The sequence below is a fragment of the Pygoscelis adeliae genome, unplaced genomic scaffold (genome assembly GCF_000699105.1).
Source record: "Pygoscelis adeliae isolate BGI_AS28 unplaced genomic scaffold, ASM69910v1 Scaffold114, whole genome shotgun sequence".
NCBI lineage: Eukaryota > Metazoa > Chordata > Aves > Sphenisciformes > Spheniscidae > Pygoscelis > Pygoscelis adeliae.
The window spans coordinates 1,028,830-1,054,556 of NW_008824587.1; the positions used below are offsets into that span (position 1 = coordinate 1,028,830).

Here is a 25,727-nt window from a genome sequence, read left to right on the forward strand (position 1 = left end):
GCCCCCCTGCCAAAGGGGGCGGGGCGGCGCGGCCCGCTGCTCCCCACGCCGCACCGGCCATAGGCGGCGACAGGGCCTTTCCCCAAGTGGGGACGCACCTGTTGGCAGCCGCCCCCCACGAACCGCCGGCCGCCGTGTCCTTCCCCGCTGGCCCAGGAGGTGCAGGGCGAGCGAGGTGGTAGGGTCGGTCCCTCCCTCTGGGCGCCCAAGTGCGTTACCAAACCCTGGTGACAGGGACGTGCCACAAATAAACCCTTTGCCGCTGTGTTTAGAGCCGCGTTTCCCTCAGGGGGACTGTCTAAGGAAAAAAGTAAAACTCATGAGGCTAAAGCAATGGAGGTTGCCCCATCAAATCGGCCACCGAGCTATCTGCTACAGAAACAGAAGTTTCAACTTCACAAAGCTTCTCACGGAGAAGCGGTTAAAACAGCACGGCCTTTGGGTCGGGAGCTGTTTCATCCCACAGTACATCACTCGGCAGGAAAGAGCTGCCTCTCCTCAAACTGCAGATGCGGTGAAAGGCTGCACGTCGGACGCCGTGAGCTCTGAAGAGGACGTTAGAAACTGTCCTTTTAGTACATTCAGACTGGTTTTGCGCTAGCAATGGATTTTAGCACCTTTTATAGCTGTAGCCACAGCATGAAAGTCTCCTTTCATTTGTAAACACAGGCTCAACAATTTTCATTACATTAACAGAAGCAGAAAACCAACAGAGAAAACATTCCCAGACGATGACTTCAGAGGAGTTTAAAACTCAGATAATGAAAGACTGAGGTCTTCAAAAAGATAATTCTTGCTGCTGTTACTCACAAACGCTTCTTTTACTCCTTCAAGAACAAGTAGGAAACAAATGGATCCAAATTCTTACTGCAGGCCCACCAGTGTAAATTCAGAGGTTAGAATCTAGTTTATCGTTGTTTCTGGCCAGTCATCCACAGGCAGGACGAGGGTAGGAATCTTATAGGCAGTAAAAATCCTCTCCTCTGAGAACTGAGTAACAGATTCAGCCACCCTTGCCTATTCTTTCCCTGATCTTCTTTTCTCGACCATTAATATCTGAAGTGGTTCAGTCACATATCTTTTGCATCCATATCCACAGCTGTAAGTTACATGGTTGCTCATATCACGTCCCAGCTGAGAGATTTTCTGTCTCTATTTTTCCTGGGTGCTGTAAGCAACAAAATTAGATGGTTACAATAGCAGAGTCCAACCGCTTCAATGAATTGAAAAACCTTGTGGCAGCTGCTAATTAGAATTTTAAAAATCTGCATTGCCTAAGACATTTTAGAGCTCATTTTATTTGGAAGAATTGTTAAAGGTATGAAAAGGAAAGAGATGGATTACAGGAAAATTAAATGTAGGGTTTAACTGAGAAATAATCATTTTCTATGAAAGATAATGACTCCTCTTGAGGCTAGTATCAAGATTTATTGACCCAGGAGGTTAATATTGATCAAAACCAAGGCAAACAAAATATTAGACCTTGAAGGAGAGTAATCTTGATATTGAAGTCTTGCCACTGATTGAACAGGTCGATATATCTGGGTGCCAGAATCTAAGGTTTTGAACACAGAATGGTGGGGGATATTAAATATGTCTGACACGTTCTATGTATATGCTTTTTATTCCCATCAGCAGTAGTTACTTTATAGCCATGTCCTTCTGTATATAGCATCTTGCAAGGGTTCAGGCTTCGCTCACAAACCTAATTGCAAATATAATGGTTATCTTCAAGTGCAACATATAGCGTAACGTAAGGCACCAGTCTGAAATAAAACGAGTCCTTCATCTATTCACCCACATACATAAGTGATATTTTAATAGCTTTCATTCCAAACACAACAGGGATCCTGCTGCTGCTCCTGCAAAACCATCGTGACAATAAACTGAAAAACTGTAGTGCTTCAAGATCTGTGCTACAGATTTGTCATTGTATCCAGTAATTTGTCTGTAAGTCCAGGAGAAAAGAAAATTAAGTTAAATTCTACTATAAACTGACAGCAAGAAAACATTAATCTTAAAACAAACAACTTATCTGGATTAATTAATCAATGACGATAAAAGTCAGACTTAAGAAAATGTACCACTAGGGACATGAAAATAGTTTACAGGGTAAGATCAACAGTTAATGCGCTTGGGGCAGAAGTTGCCTTTTTATTTCTGTTCATATGACAACTAGCAGGACAGGGCTTTTTAATGTTCCCAGGAGCTGTCTGCAAAACTACTCCCCATTTGTAGTGTATACAATATAATCTGAAAACAATTAGAATTGAAGTAAAAATAAATAAAAATGAGACACACAGGGTTTGTTTATTCAGAAAACAAACAATTCAGTATGAAAACAGTTAAGCCATCAGTATTTTAAAATAGAAATATAAAATTTATTTCTATTTTTCCCCACCAAAACCAGACTGTAAATATTGCGATTTTAAATATGTTTACATATAGTTTATATTTAACTGTCCTGCTTTTCATTTTATTTGAGACACCCTGAATGAATGGGATTTGAATAAATCAGATCTACTTAGATTCAATCATTCAATAATGAACAGTTTCTGAATTCCAGCAAGAAATATTGGCATAATATTTATTTAAAAAACCCCCACAAATAAAAAATTATCATTGGTCTTCTCTTAATGTAAAATAGGTGGGACGACAGCAGTATACATAGTAAACAATTAACATGCTGAGGGAACGTTTATATTTCCTTGTTAAAATCCTGATTTTTCCAATTTTTCCAATACAAAATAACAGGATTATTGATTTCCTCTGTTTTGCCAATTAAAGTACATCATCAGCACCCTATGTTTAGATGATGTAAGAATTCAAAGGGCTCATGTGAATTGCATGATAATAACCTAATCACATACACATATTTAATTTTCAGAAATTGGAGTCACTGATAGAAAAGTATCCCATTTAAAGTGCATTACATCTCATTTACGTAAAGTTGTAGACATTAAAACTGAATGTCTGGCTCTAGATCCTGCCAGGGCAAGATCATTCCATATGCCACATCTCTGAAGCCATCTCCAGGCTACTTTTAACCTGTTCCACAGTGTATAAAAAAAAATGGTGCACAGTCACCTTTAATGCTGCTGTGCCCATCAGGAAGTGTTCTAGACTTGTTCCAATTAGAGGAGTTTATTCCAGACTACAGAGGTCCCCACAGCAATTTGGTTTATGGGAGATTTAATTCCATCTGCACATTTACATTCTTAAGACAGTCACCTGCGATTTTCCAAATGTTATTTTCAAAATATGATTCACTTATCATTCACGACCTGAACATCATAACAAAGAATAAGATAATTTACACATAAATTAGTTTTGAACCCTGTTTGTATATAATTTTAAAATATGTTGTTCTCTTAAAACGCATAAGCAAATAAAGTGCTATCCTGACCAAAAAACCAACAGACACTAATAAAATTTCCACCCTTTAGATTCTGTGTGACATCAGTCTAAGAAAACCATTAATCTTTATGAGCATTCCCAGAGCACAAAACACAAGGAGAATATTTTGTGTAATACTCTTCTATCTGCTTAAGTCTCTGCTTGCATCCTTTCATTGTAAACATGAACATATAAATTAGGCCAAGGCCACGCTGGTATTGGGTACAAGTTCAGAATTAAAATTCTTAAATCATGTGTTTCCTGCCTAAAAAAAAAAATTAAAAAATCAGAGATTAAAATTCCTCCACAAGGGCCTTTTAGGGAAAACTTCTAATCACAGGCTTTTCTCAGATAAATTGTATTAAGAACTCTGATTGTATCAAGGATCAAGCTATCAAATATGTCTTCAGTCATTCTCATCTTCACAGTTAATTCATCATCATCATAGCAAGTCCACTGAGATTCTTCTTTGCGGAGCTCCTGAATCTAAAAGATAACATGGATATGAATGTTTACTTCAAGAATAAGAGCATAGTCAGTTCTGAAAGGTACTAAGACACTGTACCCAATCCAACAACTTTATACATGCCGTGTTAATTTAATTTCTTTAATTTAAACCACTCACAAGAACTGGAAATTCTGGATTATTATTGCAAGTGTACTGAAAAGGAAGGCAATAACTTGAAGCTCTGAAGTTATTTTAAGTAAACATGATTCTCTCAAAAGCATGAGAATTTCTAGGTTAAACCTAGAGAAAGTAAACAAATCTCCATTTGGAAGTCTGCTTACCAGAATAAGGTCCACTCTGTCTCTCTTACAGTTTCCATACTTGGTCATATTAAGGAATTTTCTTTTCATTTCTAAGTCATTCTTTTCCAGGTTCATTATTTTAATAGTTTCACCCTGAACAAATGTCTACAAAACAAAAAAGGCGGAAAAGAATTCTTCTCATAGGAATTCTGTCACTGTGAAGGTTGCAGATGAGTGACAGGTGCCAGTGTGAAGGTCCAGCTTTAAATCTAGAAACATCCCGAAGTTTAGGGAACTGATCTAGAAGTAGCTGATCAATACTGGCCAACCAACACATTTTAAACATAAGATTACTTTAGAGGTTACACCCAAGATAGTAATAACTGGGGAGCCCAATTCCCATTCCTCTACGGAATTCCATATACTTGGAATATTTAGACTAATTAGCTCAGTCTATATCTTTTCAAGCATTTCAGAGCAATGCTGTTTTCTTCTCTAATCACCTCAGTTACACTCCCAATCCATAATCCTCCCAAATTTCACATTTGTTGTATTTTTGCCATTGCCATATCTGGTCTCTTCACTGACTCTTCTTATTGTACACTTTGCATTTCCAGAATGTACCTTGACCTCATTGACATCTGTTCTTCTGCAAAGTTGCCTGGAACAGTGAGATCCCCAATTTTCTTTCATCCATGGAAGTCTATTTGGATTTGCAGTTACTTGATATTCTGCACATAGCAACTCACGGGTCAAATCAAATACAACCTGTAACAACAAAAACACGGTACCAACATAAACTGAATCTCTCACTGTTGCCCTTTCATAAGTTTTCTTAGCGCTTCTGAAGGATGTTAGGCTGGGGACAGTAAAGGTTTGCAGCTCAGTGCAAAATTTCCTAACATCATCTGCATCGCTGATGTTCCTATAGCTGATGTCATGACGACCATTACGTAAAGAGCATGTAAACCTGTACAGCAGAAGATTGGACAGTAATGTGTGAACACTCACTAAGTATGGGTGGCTTATACAAGAGGCTCTGATGGGACCCTTTGTAATCTCCTTGTGTAGACAGAGGTCCACAAAACTCAATAGTTTCAGGGTGCTGAGGAACATGAAGATCTGTCCAACCTCAGCAGAACATCCAAGGCAGCAGACTTGGACTCTTTAGACTGCAGCTTTCCAAGAAGCGCGGCTTTTTCTGAACAGACCCATACCAGACACTGGCCTAGGTGTCCAGGGTCTTACAGTCGAAGAGCTCTAGCAAAAGGCTTGTATCACAGCAAGGACATCTATTCTAGAAGAATCATTTTGCAGTAGATTACCGGAAGCAGTATTTTGCAATACCTCTTTCAGTGTTCCTCTAGCTATATTTAGTGTTAGTAGCTAGAGTAGTATTAAGTACTAGCTAATATGAGTCAGCCTACAGAACACCAGAAAAGTTTAATAACGGTGCTTTACAAATACCTGATTATACATCCTCTTGCTTTCTGTTTCCAAATTGTCCCCTGGGAGATCATTACATTCAAAGTGCTTTGGCACACTGATTCTCCTGAAATTTGAATATATGTTTTCTGGGGTCCATAATTCTTCTACAGCACATGCAGACAATTTCTTAACATATGAACTGTAATGTGGTACCACAAGAGGAACTTCCACAGTTTTCTTCCAAGGAGCTGAGTGCCACTGATCTAATTTGTACAGGTATTGCTTTTGCGTTTGTCTCACCAGTGTATGTTGGTCAGAATCAGGCTGATCAAAGTCTTCAGAGCTTCCAAAAACACCAGCATCAAGGATTTTTATAAGGAACTTCAGTAGAGAGAAAAAGAAAAGCCAGGTGACATACTCCATATTTTTCCACAATTTTTAGAGGTATTGAGATTGTTAGCAACTGATTAAGGTTACACTTAAATCCACCTTCTTACTCATGGGCTAAAAGAAAGGCTTACTGATGTGTCATAAAAAACCCAACCTACTTTAACTGTATTTGGCAGATTTAAGAATTAGAAAGAATTCCAAATATGGAGTTCTATGAAAATTTTTGACATTTTGAAACACTTTTGTTCTGAATTGGAACTACTTTCCCCACTCCCCTAAAGCAAGTTTTTTGGTTTTTGGGGGGTTTTGGGTTTGTTGGTGGTTTTTTTTGGTTTGTTTTTTTTTTTTTTTTTTTAAACTTTCTGTGGTAGTACTTCCTGATAGACTATTTAAGAAGTAAAAATTAGACACCGTGGGATTGGAAGCAGCACGCATCAAAAGCTTCCATTTCATTTAGGGTTCCAGTCTCCCAGGGGGCTGAACTGAGAGTCTTAACTTTGCTAGAAGCTGCCTGCAGAACTAATACAGAATTTGAAAGCTGAAGGTCTCACAGCCAGGAGCTGCAAAGGAGTCAGATAGATGAGCTGACAGGTGTCCAGGTTTGCGCCGAAATTAATCAAAATTGAAGTCTCTGCTAATTTATCAGTTTTGACTAACTGACAAATTCCAACAAAAGAGTTCCACTTGCTTTGTTTGGACTAGCTGTAGCCATTATCCCCATGCTCAGCTCATCCTTGTTCCCCCATACACATGCTATCCACTGGCTGCAGGATAAATCCTGAAATGAGGAATGGGTCAGATTGAGTTCCAAATGTTGATATGATGTAATTTTTATGGATGATAAAAAACAACGGGGCAACACAAATGCTTGTCTGTGTAGACCTAATATAAGGTCCAACACTTAAGTAGACAAAAACTTTCTGACTGTACTTACTGACGAAGTGGTTGGAGAAGTCTCTGAAGATGAATGAAATATCTTGCCTGCTTTTGATCCGTCTTTTCTTTTAATCTTCTTATATTCTTTAACTGCATCATCTACAAATTTAGTTACAATTCTTTCTGCTACTGTGTGACAACCATGAATGCTAAACATGTTGAAATCACACAGTAAAACATCAGAAGCCTTTGCTAATTGTTCAGATAAGATAGCAACTGGATTTTCTTTGAGGAGAAACAGTTTCTGATTGTCTTCTTGTCTTAGGCCTTTGCCATAATTCATCATGTCTTTTTCAAAGGCACTTTTATATTTGCATTGAGCTGTTTCAGAAAATGCAATTAAAGTGTCAAACAGAAGTTTTTTACCAAGTTCACCTGCAATATCATCAGTGAGTTTATTTCTTTTCTGATCCTCTACCAAGCAACAAATAGTTTTGCTTGTGTTTACCTCATCTGTGTTACCAGTCTTACTTTTCGTTGGAAGCACATCTGCAAGCATCCTTGGGTTTTTTTGTGCCAATTCTGTTTTTCCTTTATCTGATCCCAAGCACGTTAAGTTATTTTGACAGAGGAATTCATTACACTTACACCAGTCAGAATGTGGAAACTTTTGCCCTTTTCCAGACAGCAAGGCATTGTGTAACCTAGACTGGTTTTCTTTCACTTCTGATCCTCCTGCACTGTTTGTGTCTTCTGCTTTCTGCTCTGTAAGCCCTCCTCCCTGCTCATCATCTTCAGAGTGTTCGCGGTCTCTTTTGAAGGATTCATCATCACTGGAGTCAGAGTCTTCATCCCCAGTGTAATTGGAACCATTTTTGTTAGCCCCCAGCAGATGTGAAATCTCATCTGGTCTGACAAAGATACCACAGTGCTGAGCACACTCAAAGTACTTCACCCCTTTGTAAGTTCCAGCATTATCACCTTCAGCTTTATCAAGAGCAACACCAGCCCAATGGCCACTATCAAAACAAGTCCGTCCTTTGAACATTAGGGTTCCAGGTTGGGTCTGCTTTACTAACACTCTGTCCCCAATTTCAAATGATAGTAACGGGTCATCACTGTCCTCCTCAGCTTTGGGCAGTGTTAAGTATGTTTTGCACTGTTTCATCATGAAGTCAGGACTTTTACTGGCCTGACTAGAAGAAATAGAATTTGATGCAGGCAGAAACTCCAAATGCTGAAAAGGTGTCTCATGTTCTCCTTGTCGGTATTCTAATAAGACTTCCTTTACACTGGAAATATCTTTAGTTAAAGATTGTTCAGAGAGACTACCATCCTGAATTGAAAAAGCATCAGTTGTCTCTTGATTGAGCAGGGGAAATTCTTCAGGCACAATGTTATCAGGTAATGGGGGTAATGCATCCATTTTCAGTGATATATCTTCATCCATACACTGTCTAGTCTCTGAGACTGTCATTTGTTCTGGTGGAGATAGAAAATCATCCATACTGAAGCTAGGATCATCATTTTTCATTGCATCTGCACCTAAAGGGGGAGGAGGAAGATCTTCACTTGGAAATGACAAATCCTTTTTATTAGAGGATGGCAAGTCAGCACTTCCATAGGACAATACTTCATCAACAGGAGACAGTATTTCTGACAAGGTATCCTCATCAGTTGGAGGGATACCCTCATCACTAATAAAAATTGTATCATTTTCACCTTTGGAAGTGCAGTTCTCAGCTTGAAACAATTGCTTTTTTGAGGAGACAGAAGAAAACAGTCCCGCCCTCACTTCCTTTACAGCTTGCCTTTCAGTTGTTGAATTATTTTGATTTCCTGTGGCCACCCTTTGCAAAGGCTCAAATGAATTGGTTTCTGTATGGACTTCCTCAGAAATTACTGGCATGGATGTGGACAGAGGTACAATCTTACTGAGTTTGCTGGATGCCAGTGTCTCGTTCAAAAGCTGTGCATGATTATTTTCGCCTCCTGAAACTGATAAGTTCCTTGAAGATAGACACACTAATAATTTATTTGTAATATCTTTGTCAGGTGGAAAAGAGACAGTGTTCCTAAGTTGGTCAGCAACCAAATCTAGATGTTTCAAAGAACCTGTCAGCGGAAACCCCATTAGGTCTCTATTTTGATCCACAAATAAACTGTTAATTCCACCATCCTTTTTCACGCTGCTAGTTGGAGATCTAGGTTTCTGTTGTTCATAGATCTTAGGTGAGTAAATATCATCACTGCATGAAGAGCTGGCAACTGCATCTTTACCCTGTTTTGTGATCTCCTGAGAACAGGTTTTGTTTCTACTGTAGTTTTCTGAGGCATCCAGATGTGGCTCATCCATTCCCTTGGCAGGGTTATCAGATTGGGAGGAACATGCTGACTTTGTTTTGGAGCCATTTGCTTTGTTTGATGGAACGGAAGAAAGCAAGTGATCAGTGCGGCCATTATCCAAAACATCTCCAAGGTGTTTCTGGGAGTGTGATGAAATCTCAGTGCTATCATCTTTGGGCACTTCATGTTCATTGTGTTTGTCACTAGGTAATGTTTCCTTTCCATTACTTATTGCTATTAGCATCTCTTTTGAAACATTAGGAAATGCATCACTATTGTCATAGACAAACTCTTCTGGGTCACTGACATCTGTCCCCTCTCCATTTTTCACCTCTAATTCAGAGTCTGAAATGGAGCTTTCCGAGATGTCAATCCAAACTGCAGACACTTTCTGAAATCCTGGAAGTGAAGAGTCTGATTTGGCACTTTCACATCTCAGAGAGAGGTTGTTTGACTTGGACAATGACTCAGTGGAAGCTAATCCTTCAGAAAATGCTTTTAAATTTAGTTCTTCATCAGAAGCTTCATGAGAAATATGGTCCAAATGCTTCAAACACTGACTGTCATCCACCTGATGGATCTCATAAGGGACAGGCACTTCCAATTCTTTAACTGGAACATTAAAAACACTTTTAAGAAATCAGCATTTCAGAAAAATCTTTTTATTTTATAGAAGAGGTTGCTGACAGGTAACTTAGGTATTCAAATCCAGTAATCCTCAGCTGTAAATTGCATTCAAAAGACAATAGCATTAAATACACAGTCAAGATTAGGACTATTTCTAATATCATTATAAAAAAAAAATCAGACTTATCAAATAAAGATGAGGAACTTGATAGCATAGCAAACAAGCAAATACAACAGTGTCCAGTGTAGTTGGATCAGAAGAGTTTGAATACAGGATTTTCATTAAGATCTCTATTGTTCTAGCCCAACAAGTAGCTTCACTACCTGGCACGAGAAGTAGGCTATTATCCTCTACAGACAAACTCCAGGAAGAGCTATTACTCAGACTGTATGTTAAATAACTACAGAAACCCTATAGGGAAAAGGGTATTTCTTACCTTCTGACAAAGGGATTTCAGAAGGTACTTTTTCATCTGTATGTGTGATTTCCAATTTTCTCTCACAGGCTGTGCCAAATCTGAAAATACAACATTATAGTTGGATTAAACTGAAATTATGAAGTGTATGGTACACACTGTCGTTCAAGAATGTTGAATAGAACGTTAAATTGCTTTGGGTGTATTAGCTACCTACAGGCAGCATAATGCAAAGTGTTTTAACTGTTACTTCAGATGCTTTCTATCTAGCCCAAAGCCTTCTGAAGACAGTTCCCCCCCCAACACTGATTTCAGCACACCTTCAATTGACTCCAAAGAATTCTATCACCTACAAAAAAATTGGCAGACAATGTTTGATGAATGTAACAAGTCAAATTCTTATGAAACAAGTTGTGATGGTTTGGGGTTTTTTTTTTTGGGGGGGGGGGGGGGGGTGAGGGGGGGGGGGGGTGCAGGTCAGGGGGGTGGTGAGGTGTTTTTTTTTTTAAGCTATACAAGACAAAAAAAATCCCAGGCTAACATCATTCAGGTCTGCCTCCTCTTTCCACGAGAGGACCACAACCATGGGCATAAAAACAAGCAAAGCAGGGTTTGACATGTCAGTAAGAGAATCGGAAGGTAGGACTGAAGGTTTTGGCCCTGTCAGGTACAGTACCTCTGTTCTTCTGACAACCTTTCTTTTCTTAACTGGGTTTTCACTAACGTAGCTTCATTTGAAGTCAACGTTGATCTTCTTTCCCCATCATCAGAAGAAAGATCCTTCTTCCTTTTCCCAGCCTGCAGAGAGCGTGATCAAGAACCACTGAATATACAGGAAAACTAAAGAATACCAGTGAATTGCTACTGGACTTCCCCTAGACTTAAGGGCAATATTTTAACATGATACAACAAAACCTCAATACAACTTCAGCTTCCCTGCCTGCAAGCTGAGTTCCAAGCACAGTATCTCCATGATGGCAAATACTGAGGATTTCTTCAGTTGAAAATTTATGTGAGAAGACCCCAAGTTAGATAAGTTATAAGCTTGCCACATGCCTGAAATGGACTGCAGGGGTCCTGCTCTTCTCTTAGCGTTTTATGACTTCTCTGCTCCTTGTGTGCTTTCTCCACTATCAGAGACTCTTTCTCTAGATCTTCTAAGGATGATGTAGCATCACCTGAAATACACAGATTATTCAGCACAGAAGGCAAATACAGGGTTCTTTATCTCAGCCACACAAAGTAGCCATGACTACAAGGATCTAAGGCTTGCTACTGGAGTTTATGGCAGTGCCTATGCACTGACACTCTAGGTTATGAAACAGCACAAGACTCCTTGTCAAATATAAAAAATGAAATCAAAACACTAATGGTGAAATTGTGGTCCGCTGAAGTCCATGGAAAAGTTTCTCTTTGCCTGAGGGACAAGATTTATTTCAGACAAATTTGACGTCCACATGCTCAAAGCTAGGCCTGAGAATCTAGTTAAGGTGCAGCCTATGCCAAACTTTGATAAAAGACCACTGTTACCAAGTCTTAATTACACAGATCTATAGTCTCCCTCACAATGGTATCTAGGAGTAAATGCAGAAAGACTGTTTATTAGAAAAACAACACAAATATGAAATATTGGCACAATATGTAAGTATTTATAACACAGAGATTATGCATACCCAAAACTATATAAGTGATATAACTGTCTCATATATAAACAGCCAGTTTTATTTTTTATATGTGTCCTGGTTTCAGCTGGGATAGAGTTAATTTTCTTCCTAGTAGCTGGTACAGTGCTGTGTTTTGGATTTAGTATAAGAATAATGTTGATAACACACTGATGTGTTAGTTGTTGCTGAGCAGTGCTTACACTAGGCAAGGACTTTTCAGCTTCCCATGCTCTGCCAGGTGCACAAGAAGCTGGGAGGGGGCACAACCAGGACAGCTGACCCAAGCTGGCCAAAGGGGTATTCCATACCATATGATGTCATGCTCAGTATATAAACTGGGGGAGGAGTTGGCCAGGGGGGCAGCAATTACTGCTCAGGGACAGGCTGGGCATGGGTCGGCCGGTGGTGAGCAATTGCATTGTGCATCACTTGTTTGTATGTTTTTATCATTATTATTGTCTTTTCCTTTGCTGTCCTATTAAACTGTCTTTATCTCAACCCACAGGTTTTACACCCCACCCCCCCCCACCCTACCTGGGGGAGGGGGTGAGTGAGCGGCTGTGTGGTGCCTAGTTGCCAACTGGGGTTAAACCACAACAATATGTCCTACTGAGAGCAAGAAATATGAACTGAAGAGAGAACCTGGAAACAAAAATAACTCCAGCATGTCCTGTTGAAGTCTATCTTCAACTGATCTATGTTCTTTTAAAAAGAACACCCTTAAATTATTTTTAAAACGCCTCAGAAGAGAGTAGATTGTTAATGACACAATCAGAGTAAGTTATGATTTTGTTCTGAGGAAGCAGTATAATCATATCTCATAATAAACCTTTGAGGGATCTCCACCATCTTGCCTAGCAGTGATTTATATATTGGTGTAGTGAGCAAGACACTTAGGTAATAAATGAGAAGATTGTCTCTCTTTCTGTCTGAAATAAAGTTTGATTGAAGTGGTTGAAACAGATTGGACATAATAGCATTAAATATGATTTACCAGTTCCTTGAAGAGTATTTTCTGCCTGAACCAGGCATAAGTTACACAAAGTAGAAAGCATCCCCAAGCCTTTCACTGTGAACTTGCTGTCACATGGATTAATATCTTCATTGTCTTTAGGATCTATCTTTGGGTTTGAAAGAAATGCCTTTTCTTCCAGCACAGATTCCTAGAATGTAAATATTTAAGAGACAGAGTTAATGTCTTAAGAGAAAAGGACTTCGCTGGTGGCAGACCAGCACAAAGAATAGTTAAGAGATCAGAGATTAAATCTACATGTTCACACTAAGATATATAAGTGCCTATGGACTCCTGTGCATATATATTCATGTTGAGACTGTGTCACTGGTGTAGAAAATAGGAAAGAGACTAGTCTCTGCAGCTGCTATGGGCAAATAATAGTTTACTGCTCCAGGGACAGGTTTAGTTTCTCCTGGAGCAGCACAGCACTTACCCATGGAGATGGCTTAAACACATTCTCACTAGTTAACAACATAGAGAAAATAGAAGGGGCGGGAAAGTTGTGGTAAACCAGCCCATGTCAAAATTTAGTCTTTAGCTGAGAACATCAACGTACAAGACTGATTTCTACTCGATGTTCATAACTGCCAAGTGAGCCTTGTGCTGGTCCCATCTTAAGGCAAATATAACCTGGGGCACCATTTCTTTAGGCCGAAATGGAATTCCAGAGGCGATCCTTACCGGAAATGCACACTTTCTGCCTTCTCTTGTAATGGGTGTGGATATAGGTTCATCCATTCTAGCTGAATTTGCATGTTCCAGAGGTAATAAAACATGATCCTGAGCATTAAGCTCTGAAAGGTACAACATTAAGTTATAACGTTTCCAATGCTCATTTTTTCCCCATGAGTAACTTGACTATAGCTTTTTGTTTAGCTCAAAGAGGCTTATTTAAAAGTATTTATAGTTTGAGTAACTTAAGTTTTGCCCTACACATTCCTTGTCACACCAACAGAAGCTGAAAGGACCAATGACCTTATTTATCCAATCATCACCTTACGTATCATCCAGTTACATGGTAGCAACTGTAAAGCACACTTTCAGTAATTTCTACACTTTTTCTTCATCTGTGCATAGCTGCTACCTCAACAAAACAACCTACACCTTTGTTACACCTTCTTCTTGCTAATCCTGAACAGATCCTGGTACCAAAACCCATGCTGGAGGTAACCAAGGAACTGATCAACATCACAAGTTCTCTCTCATGGGCCAATTAGCTCGACAGTCCTCTTCTGAAAGATCATTTGAACTGCTCCAAAGAACAGCTGAGACTTCAACTTTTGCTCTAAGTCATTCAGTTTGACTAAGTGGTCACAGATATGGTTTGCTACAGAAGTCTTCTTTAGTGGGTACCTGTGTTTATGCAATCTTTAATCATAAAGACAGAGCCTGTGGTTTGGCTGGTAGCACTACACACTTTCTTGGCCGCAGTTCCAGACGCATCAGGACCTTGCACACCAAGGGACTGCTCCAAACCTGGGGACTCCTCTGCCTGTTTCTGGTATTGTACCAGGGTTTCCTTGTTCTCAATAGAAAAGCTGTAAACAGACAAGGAATTAATGACTGGGAGTTGTTTTCATGTTCCCAAGTTAATCATGACAAATCCATATGAAGTCAATAAAGGTATGAATTAAATGCTTCTGGTGGTGCTTGATAGCACCTGTAGAGTGCTCACATGCACATATGTTTATAAACCGGCAAATTAGCAAAGCCAGGAACACTCTGAATAGTGTATTTATTCCTCCATTCCCCTCCCTCTCACTTGACACTGTATTTTATATAGTCAGGTTTCTGATCTTCATAGACAATAGGAGGAGACTGAAGAAATCATCAGCGCTGAAAAGGCAAAACCAGGGTCAAACTCTGAACCTGTATGCCTCCTCCACTTCCAATCAGTGATACTGTGTCAGATTCCAACAGATCTCATTAAGTTTTCCACTTTAAATATAGCATCGCAACTTTATGGACATTTGGGACATCAGATACTGATTGTCATGGTGACTTTGAACTTTCTAAACAGTCTCCTTACTGCAAAAGCACAAAGCAACACAATTCATACTCAGACTTTTCCATTAGTGGTACGAGTTTAGACTATACAGTTGAGTAAGTTACTCTGTTCAGAAAAAACAGTGAGCTACATGGGGGGGGTTGTTGGTTTGGGTTTTTTTTATTAAGATAACAGTTTAAAAAGTTAAATATATTCTTGAATAGATTAAAATTAACAATATGACAGTGTCTAGAAGCTAAATCCCTATTCTTTTTTTTTAATGTGAAAAAAAGGAGGCCTATAGCGTATTCAACATGGCTAATGTTTAAAGACTTCAAAATAAGTACCCCGATTCAGAAGATACATTCCCAATTCTCAGCTAAAAGCTTGTCCATTTATAACAATTACAAGTTTCTATATTCCTTGTTTCTAATATTAAATATCTATTAATAAAACCCCAAACCAGCAGCTTTTTTTGCATGTTGGTAATCTATTTATTATTTGTTTGTTTTCATTTTTAAAAGTATTTCCCAATCCTTTCCATCCCCTTACAGCCCTGCTTATTAGCCATCTTCCTGATCAGGATAAAATATGAACATACCTTGCACTGGTGGACAGATAGCATAATTACCACTCTGCACTCTTACATAGGGAAGAGATCTATACACAATCACACAGCAGCCAGAGTTTGGGTGCATTGTGGGTTCCACCAGGCCCTGTCTGCCCTAGACTGACACTAATATTCACTGTTCTCCTATGAGCAGGCTTGTCAGTAATGAGAAGTGAAAGCACAGCCAAGAAACCTTTTAAAGATTTCTGTGACTTGTAATCAATAACGCCATGAATTATAGATCAGTTCCATGCAGGGATTTATTTGAAAGCCTTTCCCTGTGGGGACTTAAGTAAATGCACAAGCCTGACTCACCAGTCTGCCAAAGGTCTGGCTAACACTGAATGAAAGGTTTTTGTTTTGGTTTTTTTAATTCATATAGATATATATTTGTCTTTAACCGCATTTGTTTTTCTGAAGCAAACTAGATTTTTGTTCATCTGAACCTGCTTTGGAAGACTGCTGTTCTGAGCAGCGTGGGTACTGCTGGGCCCTCGTCTGCACTGCTCAGCTCCGCCGGCTCAGCGGGGAGCAAACGGGGACGCTGGGGATGCAGTGCCTGGGGAAGAGGAGGCCAGTGCTTTCTCAGAACAGTCTCAACTCCTGAATTACCTCTGGCTGTGGGCATTTTACATGACACCTCTACACTTCAGTTTAAGCATAAAATTAAGCCCCGTGTAGTACAAAAGCCTTCTGTGGTTAAATCCTACGTGAAAGACAAACCTGCTCTGAGGGGTTAAGTGATACACAGGCTTAGAGCCAGAGGATGACAAAGGAGTGAATTTCACCAATTAAATCAATACATTTCTACTCATTCCATATGGGTGTTTTGAAGTTTAATTAATATATAGTTGCAAAGTGTTTTGAGTTTGTAGTGAAAAGCCATCATGAAAATGTGAATTATCATTAGCAGTTGTGTGGCATCATTTAAAAATGTCCTGGTTATTAATGCTATGTAAATCAACTTGCCTAGGCCTGATGTCAAAGCTACATTTGTTCCTAACATTGCAATGACAGGCCGCAGTCCCACAGACTTAGATAACACTGCTTAACATTTTATAGTGCAGATCATAGTGAAATATGTTTACTTGCTTGCACAAAAATGCAGAGTTTAGAATTAATATAGAAAGCCTGCAAGGATTGGCTTTCTTAAAGCACAGAGGATTGTGAGACTTAATGCAAGAGCATGGAGCCATTCTAATGAAAGCACAACTGCCTTGGGAACAAATATTACTCCACCTTTTGCACACAGGATTAAGTTATTACCCAATGCAGCCTCTTCCGTGTGCAATAAGCTTATGATGGCAGACCAACATGGCTTTTTGCAGCATGAAACATACTTGTCCAACTTCTGCTGATAAATCCAAATCACAGTACTACATGATTACCTATACAAGTATATAGACACAGACAGATATATATGTATACACAGACTCTCTAAATTTCAGGATTAAGGCTCAGATTTAGCTTGTTCTATTGAAGAAGTTATTATTTGTGACATACAGAAGTACTGAGATCATAATGTAAACTCCCTGTAACCACCAGGAGTATTTTTATTTGTCTTTTTTTTTTAAGATCAGAAGCAGTCCCTGATAAACAGTACAGTTGGTGTAAATACCAACTCAACTTTCTGGTAAAATTCAAGATTTCACTTAAAACACTTTCCCTCTGCACAGAAGGGTAGTTCTTTTTAAAGAATGGAAAAATCTGAAATAAACACACTGTTTCTTATTGATATATTGAAGTGATGAATGTATTCTACCTGAAGAATTTAGTAAGTAGTATGGAAAGGATCTCCAGCTATGGATCCAGACACCTTAATTTACTTGACGCTGTTCACATACCTTGCAATAAGCTGGTCCCTGCCCCGAGGAACCTACCGTTTTGGACATGAGATGGTAGGCTGGACATACGGAGGACACACAAATACAAGAGCGAGGCAATATTGGTCAGAATGATAAGCAGCGATCTTGATGCCTCAACTGCTTTAACTCAGAGGTTTTTGAAACTTATCATTATAAATCTCCCTCTTGGGAGCATTTAAAGCTCACACAATTATCTAAGACGTAACTGCTTCCATCTTCTCCACTGGATTGGTTCTTCAGCTATCGCTGCGGAAAGGGTTTTACTTACCCCTCATATTTCTTGCTTTGTTTAGTCTTTAGCTGGACGTAACTCTCTCTATTCCCTGACACATCAGGCCTTTCTGGGTGGTCTGTAGACTTTGCTGAAGAGGAGTATAACTTCGGGCTAGAAGTAAGTCTCATTGTCTTCAGCTTTATTGCTTTTTCAGTTGCTGGGCTCCTTGTAAGCTAAAAGGAAATGGTAACACATAAGGTTTCACCTTGGGTTCCTTAGCTGTAGTGTGAGCTCTGGCTTCAGTTATTATCCACTCAAAAAAACCCACCGAGACATCTAGTGACTGTGACTTAATAACCTCTTGCTTCCCAGCCAAATTATGCAGCTTCTCCTGAAGTTGTGATGTTGAATACCGCATCCTTAAGATTTCTCTTTGCTGCTTTAATAACAGCTTTCTTTCTTGATGGGCTGCCCTGTAGATGTTTTGCAGGTGCTGGATTTCTGCCTACGCAAAGCAGAAAAGGAAAGGAGTGTAAGAGAGCTAAGATAAAAGAGAAAAGAGACCTACTTTAAAATATGTATAGTATTTCTTAACATAAGGCACTACTATTCACAAAACATCCTGAAAATTCAATATGCAGGTTTTGTTCTTTTTTTGTAAAAATTTTTTGTAGTTTTCTTTTTCACTAATGCTGACTGGGGTTTACCTGTGAAAACTAATGACAGGTTAGAGGATATTTCACTGCCTGGGAGATAGGGCATCTCTGAGAGGTGAGACCTTTGGAAATGAATTATCTTCAGGTCATTCAAAACTACAGGATGCTTGTGGTTTGCACAGGAATTCCATGAAGCAAAGGAGAGGCTTTTACTACATAGCGAGTAGGACAGAAATTTTCTGATTACCAAGTGTAATTATGAGCCCAGCACTCCTCTCAGTAGCAGGAGAATTGAGACTATAAAATTAGCTGTCAGATTAATTTAATATATTTCAACATCAGAAGCATAAATCTGCATATATCAGTGGAAACCTACATTATATGACCTGTTTGTTGTGGCACAAATAGAAAAATCCACAATAACAGTGGATTAGCACAAAAAAAAAAGAAAAGGTGTTTTCTTTTCTCCAAGATTTACAGACTGCTGACTTTGGCACAAAAAAAATACCTTGCTGAATGTTGGAAGCAAAGCAGAATAATGCATGTGAAATTACATCAGTGGCTTTTTTTTTTTAAAAAGCAAACCCCACTTGCTTCAGTAGCTCCAGGCACCTCCCTGTGTTGCATCCTCCCACTGTTTTTAAGATGAAATCCAGCTCCTCTTGCTGCAGCATTACCTGCTCCTGTTTCAGCTCCATTAGGATTTTCTGCTGCTTTGCAGCCATGGCAGAGGCTCCCTTACTATCTTGCAGGTTTTCCAGACAGCTGGAGACCAGAGAAAGATGGGGATCATTATCAGATAATTAAGTGTCATGAATTTAATGCTCTTCAGACAATAACGCCAGGGATAGGATCAAAGCTCCTCTCAAAGCAGCTGTAGAAGCAGCAGTAGCTACAGAAGGCTCTGCAGAAAGTTCTGCTAGACTCGGAGGACATCTCATGCCTGGGCCTCTCCCAAGGCAGCCAGACTTCCCTGAGCACCCGGTACACAGTACCGACTGGTGAGGGATGCCATGCACAGGGGGTGGGGGCTCAAACTGTACCTCACGGTGCCTCAGCCCAGTCAGCGCTGAGGGACACCTCGCACAAGGCGAGGGTCACACCATCCCCAACGGCACCTCAGCCCAGTCAGCACCGAGGGACGCCTTGCACAAGGGGGCTCACACCATCCCCAACAGCACACCACACCACACACAGCGCTGAGGGACGCCTTGCACAAGGCAGGGGTCAAACCATCCCCAATGGTGCCTCAGCCCAGTCAGCGCTGAGGGACGCCTTGCACAAGGCAGGGGTCACACCATCCCTGACAGCACCTCAGCCCAGTCAGCGCTGAGGAGGGGCTCACACCACACCTGAAGGAGGCTGCAGTAGGGAGCTCAACCATGCTCTGGAGACAATAAAACTGTGCAGACTCCTCTCCTTCTGCTTTACCTCCACTTACTCTGTAAGAGAAGTATTTTATATTTGCTCTCTTCCCCTGAGCCGGGACAGTTTTTCTTCCTTTGAGCAGGCAGCAGCACCTCCGAAGGACCTGTCCCCACCAGGGCAGGCCTGTGGTGTCCTGCCCACACATCTCCCCCTCACCGTTTCTGGTGGCCCAGCCAGGCCAGCTCAGCCCCAGCTTTTTCCCGGAGAGCTTTTTTGCGGAGCTTGAGGAGGGCAGCCTGGTGTCGAGCTCGCAGCTCTTCTCCCCTCAGACACTGCTCCACCATGGCCAAGCTGAAGTGGCAGAAGGTGCTGGAGCCTCCGTAGTGCCGGCCGACTCTGCTCCACTGGGGACAGAGCAGAGCATCATGTTTATTGGAGAAGTGTCGTGTGGGTGACAAGTTTGACATGGGACTAAAAGCCAAAAAAACCCCAAAGAAAACAAACACTCCACACACTAGTACGAGAGCTGGTGTTACCTGGCTGTCGGAGCTGGCCTGTTCGCTGCTTTCTTCAGAGTCATCCCCCGCACAGGTCTCCCCATGGGGCAGATTCACCAGAGGTGGCAACAGATTCAAGGTTTGATGGTCATGCAGCGGCTCCCCTTGCTCTGCCAGCAGGGATTCTAAGGAGAAGATTTAAAGTCACTGTAAGTAAAATATTTCTCTGTAACAGAAGGACAAAAAGAGACCCCAGAAACAGTTCCCATCATACATGAGTTAGCACCCATTCCTGAATTCAAGGTGCCTTTGCAAAGACTCGGCAGCCAGACCTGTGCGCCACCCTCAGCAGGAGCTTGAAGAGAATCACCCCACAGCCGTTCACTTACAGGAACGGGTTATGAACACTAACCTCACTTCCAAGTGAAATCATGGTAAACAGGTAAAAAGAAAAAAGGGGCCTATAAATAGTGTAAATAACTCTCAATTCCCAAAATTATTTTCTGTAGAAGAGGCAGACGTACAAAGGGAGACCACTATGGTTTAAATATACACAATGAATGTAAGTATTGAGGTCAAAATTTTCAAAGTGTTGTTGTTTGCCCAATACCACTAAGTCCTTTAACTTAGTGTTCACCTTCTTGAAGCACTGAGCGATATGAACCCCTTCCTCCCAGAGGTTTTCTTTCTCCCGCTATTTTGGGATCCACTGGACTGTGATCTCTTTCTGTCTTCAATGCAGATTGTTTCAGTGAACGCATCTCTTGATTACTGAAGGTAAGAAAGAAATTAAATATTTTCTTACTGCAGTCAGAGATACTATTTCAATTCCTAGCAAAGTCCTCTGTGGAGGCTGAATCTTTTTCAAACTAGCATGGTGCTCATTTTTATGCAATATTGGAAGTTTTATCTGTGCAAAGGTGCCTTTCTGGTAATTGTATCTGTAAGACTCTAGAAGAAATTCTCAATCAATTGAGAATTCTCTCATTCAATTTAAATGAACATAAAAACATGCACCCCAAATATTCTCATTCATACCAAGGTATATGATGGTAAAGCAAAATAAGGAAAATTCTATTTTCCCCACAAGTTTCAAAGGGGCTTCTACCTTTTAAAAAAATGCAAAATCTCCCATGACATTGGAAAGGTGTTTATACTGTGGTTTGTGCATAAATCGGAGTAGAAAGACTGTATTGCAAAGATGGATACTTCACAGCAGAGATCTGAATGAATAAAGCGGTTAGGCCATAGTCTTAAAGACAACGCGATGGCCATGTAAGGTGTTCTTAAGTGACTTGAAATGAACATCCATTTTAGAAACACCATAGTGCAAATGCTCTAGAACCCCAAGTCAGTCATATAGCCAAACCACTGGCTAAACCATCGGAGTGCCTCGATGTATACTTCCTCCTGTACCTGCCAGCTGCGTTGTCACCTTCCGATTGGTATCCTCTCCACATTTGCTCTGTGTGGTCCAGTCTTGGCACAGAAGAATAACTGCCTTTGGAGCTACTACACTCCTGCAAACACAGAAATTGTCTGTAGACCTGAGTGATCCATTTGAAAGGCAGAACTTCTAAGCCTTCTTCCCTCATCCTCTTGGGAAAGCCCTTCATTGTAGATAATGCTTTGCATATAGCAATAATTCCTAAAGAGTTGGATTAACTAATGAGCTGGATACTACTCACAGTGACAAAGCTGTGCGGGCATATGGAAGTAAGGTAGTATTACAGCTCACAAAGTGTTGTGTATTTAGAGATGCTTTCATGGGAGTCAGGGTACTGTGTTCATCCTAAGGGCTTTAAAAAAAAAAAACAAAACAAACCCAAACATACAAAGATCAATTCTGTCTGAACTGTTCAAACATATTGAGAGACATTAATCAAGCTAAAGTATCCTCCAAAGCAGATACTCTCAATGATGTAACGAGAGCTTGGAATTGCACATGAGGTCTGAGCTCGTGTTTATGCATATGGGGCTAAATTCTTATTCTAACAAATAGACACAGAAGTCCATCAGTTCCTAGCTGACTTCAGACTCTGAGGCTGGAAGGTAAACAACAAATAAACAGCATGCTAAATTTTTTTTTTTTTAAAGGATATTTTTTGGTCAAGATTAGCATCTCACTAGGCTCTCATGTCTGAGCAAGTATCACAGTAATTATCTCTTGAGAACTTAAAATCCCTTCTCTTGATTTTGCAGCAAACCCAGCCATAGACACCAAAAGCTGCAGTACCTAAGTGATTTCAGATCAACAGTCCAAATGACAGCCTAAGGGACTCCGTTACCTGAGAGACCTGGGCACTTCCAAAAAGTTACCCTGATCAGTTTTTATCAGTTAAAAACCCCTTTTGATTAAAGGACTCTAAGTGAGGAAAAAAAAAAGCAGGGACTGGAGGAACATTTTGCTGAATCCAGAAGCGGTAACACAGGATCTGAAATGGTAACTTACCTCTGAGTTGTGCTGAAGCAGGTCACGCAAAAACCTCTGGCTTTCTTGAACCTCTAGCTTTGCTTTCTCCCTCAGCACTGTAAGCTGCTGTTTCTGCTGGAGCTGATGGACCTGCATTAGGAAAGAACACGCTATAAATGATATTTTTAACCAAGTTGCATGATTCCTCAGAGCTGGGGGACAAAGAGCAGCAAACTCAAGAGAAGGCAGCATAGGTATCGTGCAGCCAACTCCCATCACATCCTGCTGCCTTTGGAAGGCAGTACAAATGCTTGCTTTGGCTGCAGCAGAGTGATGCGTTCTTGCCCACCAGTGCTAGACCAGGATCTCCAAATAACAAACTAAGGCTAGCACCTCTCCTTTACAGCTACGTGGGGTTTATAAACCTGATGCAGAGTCAGCTGAGGCCAACTGATTATAGCCTAAACACACCTGAATCCAGGGATAGCTAGCACCTTTTTACCTGGGACAGCAGAACTTGAATTGCTCTTTGCTTGTTGCATAGGTTGCTTACCGTACCTTCAGTTTGTGAGCCAGTAGTAGGGAGGTTTGCCTCAAATTGTCCAGATGGCTCCTGCATTTCTCTTCCAGTTCTGTGCAGCTAGGGTCTCCCTCAACTGCAGAAGCTTGGGAAATAGATGGTAACAGTCACCATTTCTTAATTAAAAAAAACCTGTGCTCCATTTAATAGGTGCCAGCTGAAGAAAGTATCAGAGTCAACCAGAGGGAGGCAGTGGAAGCAGATTCCTTCAGATTCCAGTTGCTGCCCTGAAAATGTGTTTCTACACTGCCAAAGTGCTTTGGGATTTAAGCATTTGCTAAGTGTTTTGCCAGCAGGGCTGACTTGCTGGGTCACCTCTGAGGCCAGTATACCTTGTAAATAATCTAACAGTATCATGGTATTTTCAATGGGGTACCAGGGCATCTGCTTCTCAGCATTCTTTGCTGCATTTCGGGCCTGACTGTACTTCTCAAAACACATCCAAGTCCTAATACATAGACTTAAACAAGGGATCATCAAAAGGGGAAGGGGGGGATGTGTACATTGTTCCTAGCTGCATTTTCCTTTTGAATCTTCCCTGGGCCTATTTTTGGAAGCCTCCCAAATCTGACATCTGCCTTTATTCCTGGAATAACTTCTCTGCATACATTTACGTCTTCTACCATATCTGAAGAAGGAAAATGTCACTACCTACATCCTGTCAAGAAATATTAACATAAAGTCCTGCAAGTATTGGGGATAGGGGAAGAGGTAGGACTCAAGAGGGCCTATGGCAGGAAAGAGGAGGACTGGGGAGCAATTCCCATTCTAAGCCCGAAGTCCAGAGCGTGGGTTATTGCCACTCTGGTTCCCACCGCTCCTTTGCTGCACCAACAGGATCAGACCCACTAGTTACAAAAGAAGAAAAGCTTCCCAACCTGGTCACCTCTTTGAGAACTCTAGCAGCATTGCGCGTGCCCCCTCCATCTTTCCGTCTTGCAGCTTCTCCCTGTACAGGGGTGCAGGCTTGATTTCTCTCTTTTGTCACAGGGGGAGAGAAACCCGTGAAAAAAAGCTTTTGCTTTTAAGTGGGGAAAACAACTCTTGTTCCAGGTGCACCTATTTCACTGCTACTTCCTTATTGTAACTCTCCTGTCTGTCTTTTACAGTATAGGTGATGTAATGTTTACCAGTGATATGTTCTTGGCTGCTTTGAGCTTCTCAGATTAATTGCTAAGCTTATGCAAACAGGTTGTGTGTTTACTCTGTGCTGTGCCACTGTCACAGCAATCAGAGTCATAAATGAATTGAAGTGTGGGTCATAAATAGAAATAGGTTTGACTTGGAAACTTCAGATAAAATCTGTATCCCTATCCAGATTGTCTGAATCCAAATTACCCCATGCCTCAGGAGAAGCCCACGACATGCAAGGTTTGTTTTTGCTTTAAATACTGAAGGATCTTTAATATGGCAGGAGCAGAGACGTGGGCTTCTTTGCATGCCAGGATGTTTTTTGTGTTTACGTGGATGTGAGTGAAATAAAATGTTAATGCTTCAAGGCTGATGCAGATTTTCTATTAGAATGCTGCTGTGTTTTTATAAACAGCTTGATTGCAAATTTCACTTACCTCTTACAGTATTATTATAGGAGGCTTTTCTTAACCCCCTACTTTTCAAAATCAAAAGATTGGATGAAAATCTCATCTCTTATTTCAGTAATGCATAGCTCCTGGTTCTGGAAGGTTGTTTGAAAAGGCAAAATCATACTGAATTACCTAGAAATCACATGCCCAATGAAGCGTTCATCCTTTTAAAAGGATTTTTGTTTTTATCCCAATCTTTCTAATTTTGAGGTCTGATTCAGCCTCTTTAATGCTTATAGTTACCAGAGATGATTTTTTGAAATGGTATATTTAGGAAAATCCTGTGGGTGAAAGAGCTGTTGTTTCTACAGGGAAGTTTTATTACTGGTTTTAAGCAATGTAATAGAAAAAAGACAGGTGAACAGTTCTTCAGCGTGTATACAGACAGCTCATCACTTTCAAAAGCCAGATGAGGATGCCTCCTTCAATACTAACAAATAAGGTCATTTTATAAAAAAAAAATTACAAGCTAAACTTATTGATGCTAAGTTGTCTGAGTAGCTTTTAATACTGATATCTGGGCCATTCTGACGTACGGTAACCTGTTAGGATATAGTTTAAAACTGGCAAGTATTTTCAATTTGTGCCTCAAACTGAACAATGTTATTGTTGTTCTGCTCAAAGCCTGACCAATGGTATTGATCTCAAAGCGAACAAAAAGTTTGTTCTGATCTGTTTTCACTCCTTTTGAACATAATTTTCCTAATTGTGGCTATTTCCAGATGCATTTCTTGTGTTGCAATATCCTGCATTACAGAAAATACCATCTGGCTAAACTTCATGTCCTCTTACGTTATGATGAATGGCATTTTACTGCATATCCAGATAGCTTCAATGTACATACACTCTGTCTTTTTAAAAAAATGCTATTTATTAAATCACTTTCCGCTGCACCTGCAGAATCTCAGTAAAGCCCTGTAGAATCTCTGTGACATATAATTAAAAAAGCTGGGCTAAAAGTCTCATTTTTCTAATCACTTGAAGCTAGGCAGAAGCACTTACTGCTGCTTTATTCAAGGAGAGCTTTTTCTCTTTCTGCCCATGTC

At 40.4% G+C, this 25,727-nt stretch overlaps 1 protein-coding gene across 1 annotated transcript in view; it reads right to left on the bottom strand.

Moving 5' to 3' along the window:
• The window catches only part of QSOX2 (quiescin Q6 sulfhydryl oxidase 2), a 55,779-nt gene that overhangs the window by 25,717 nt on the left and 4,335 nt on the right, over window positions 1-25,727 (bottom strand). Inside the window, exons 3-7 of the mRNA XM_009322140.1 lie at window positions 20,145-20,290; window positions 19,825-20,012; window positions 18,918-19,005; window positions 4,186-4,311; window positions 3,735-3,882 (exon numbers count right to left, since the gene is read on the bottom strand). Of these exons, the coding sequence (XP_009320415.1) occupies window positions 3,735-3,882; window positions 4,186-4,311; window positions 18,918-19,005; window positions 19,825-20,012; window positions 20,145-20,290 (696 nt within the window). The remainder of the gene's footprint in view (window positions 1-3,734; window positions 3,883-4,185; window positions 4,312-18,917; window positions 19,006-19,824; window positions 20,013-20,144; window positions 20,291-25,727) is intronic.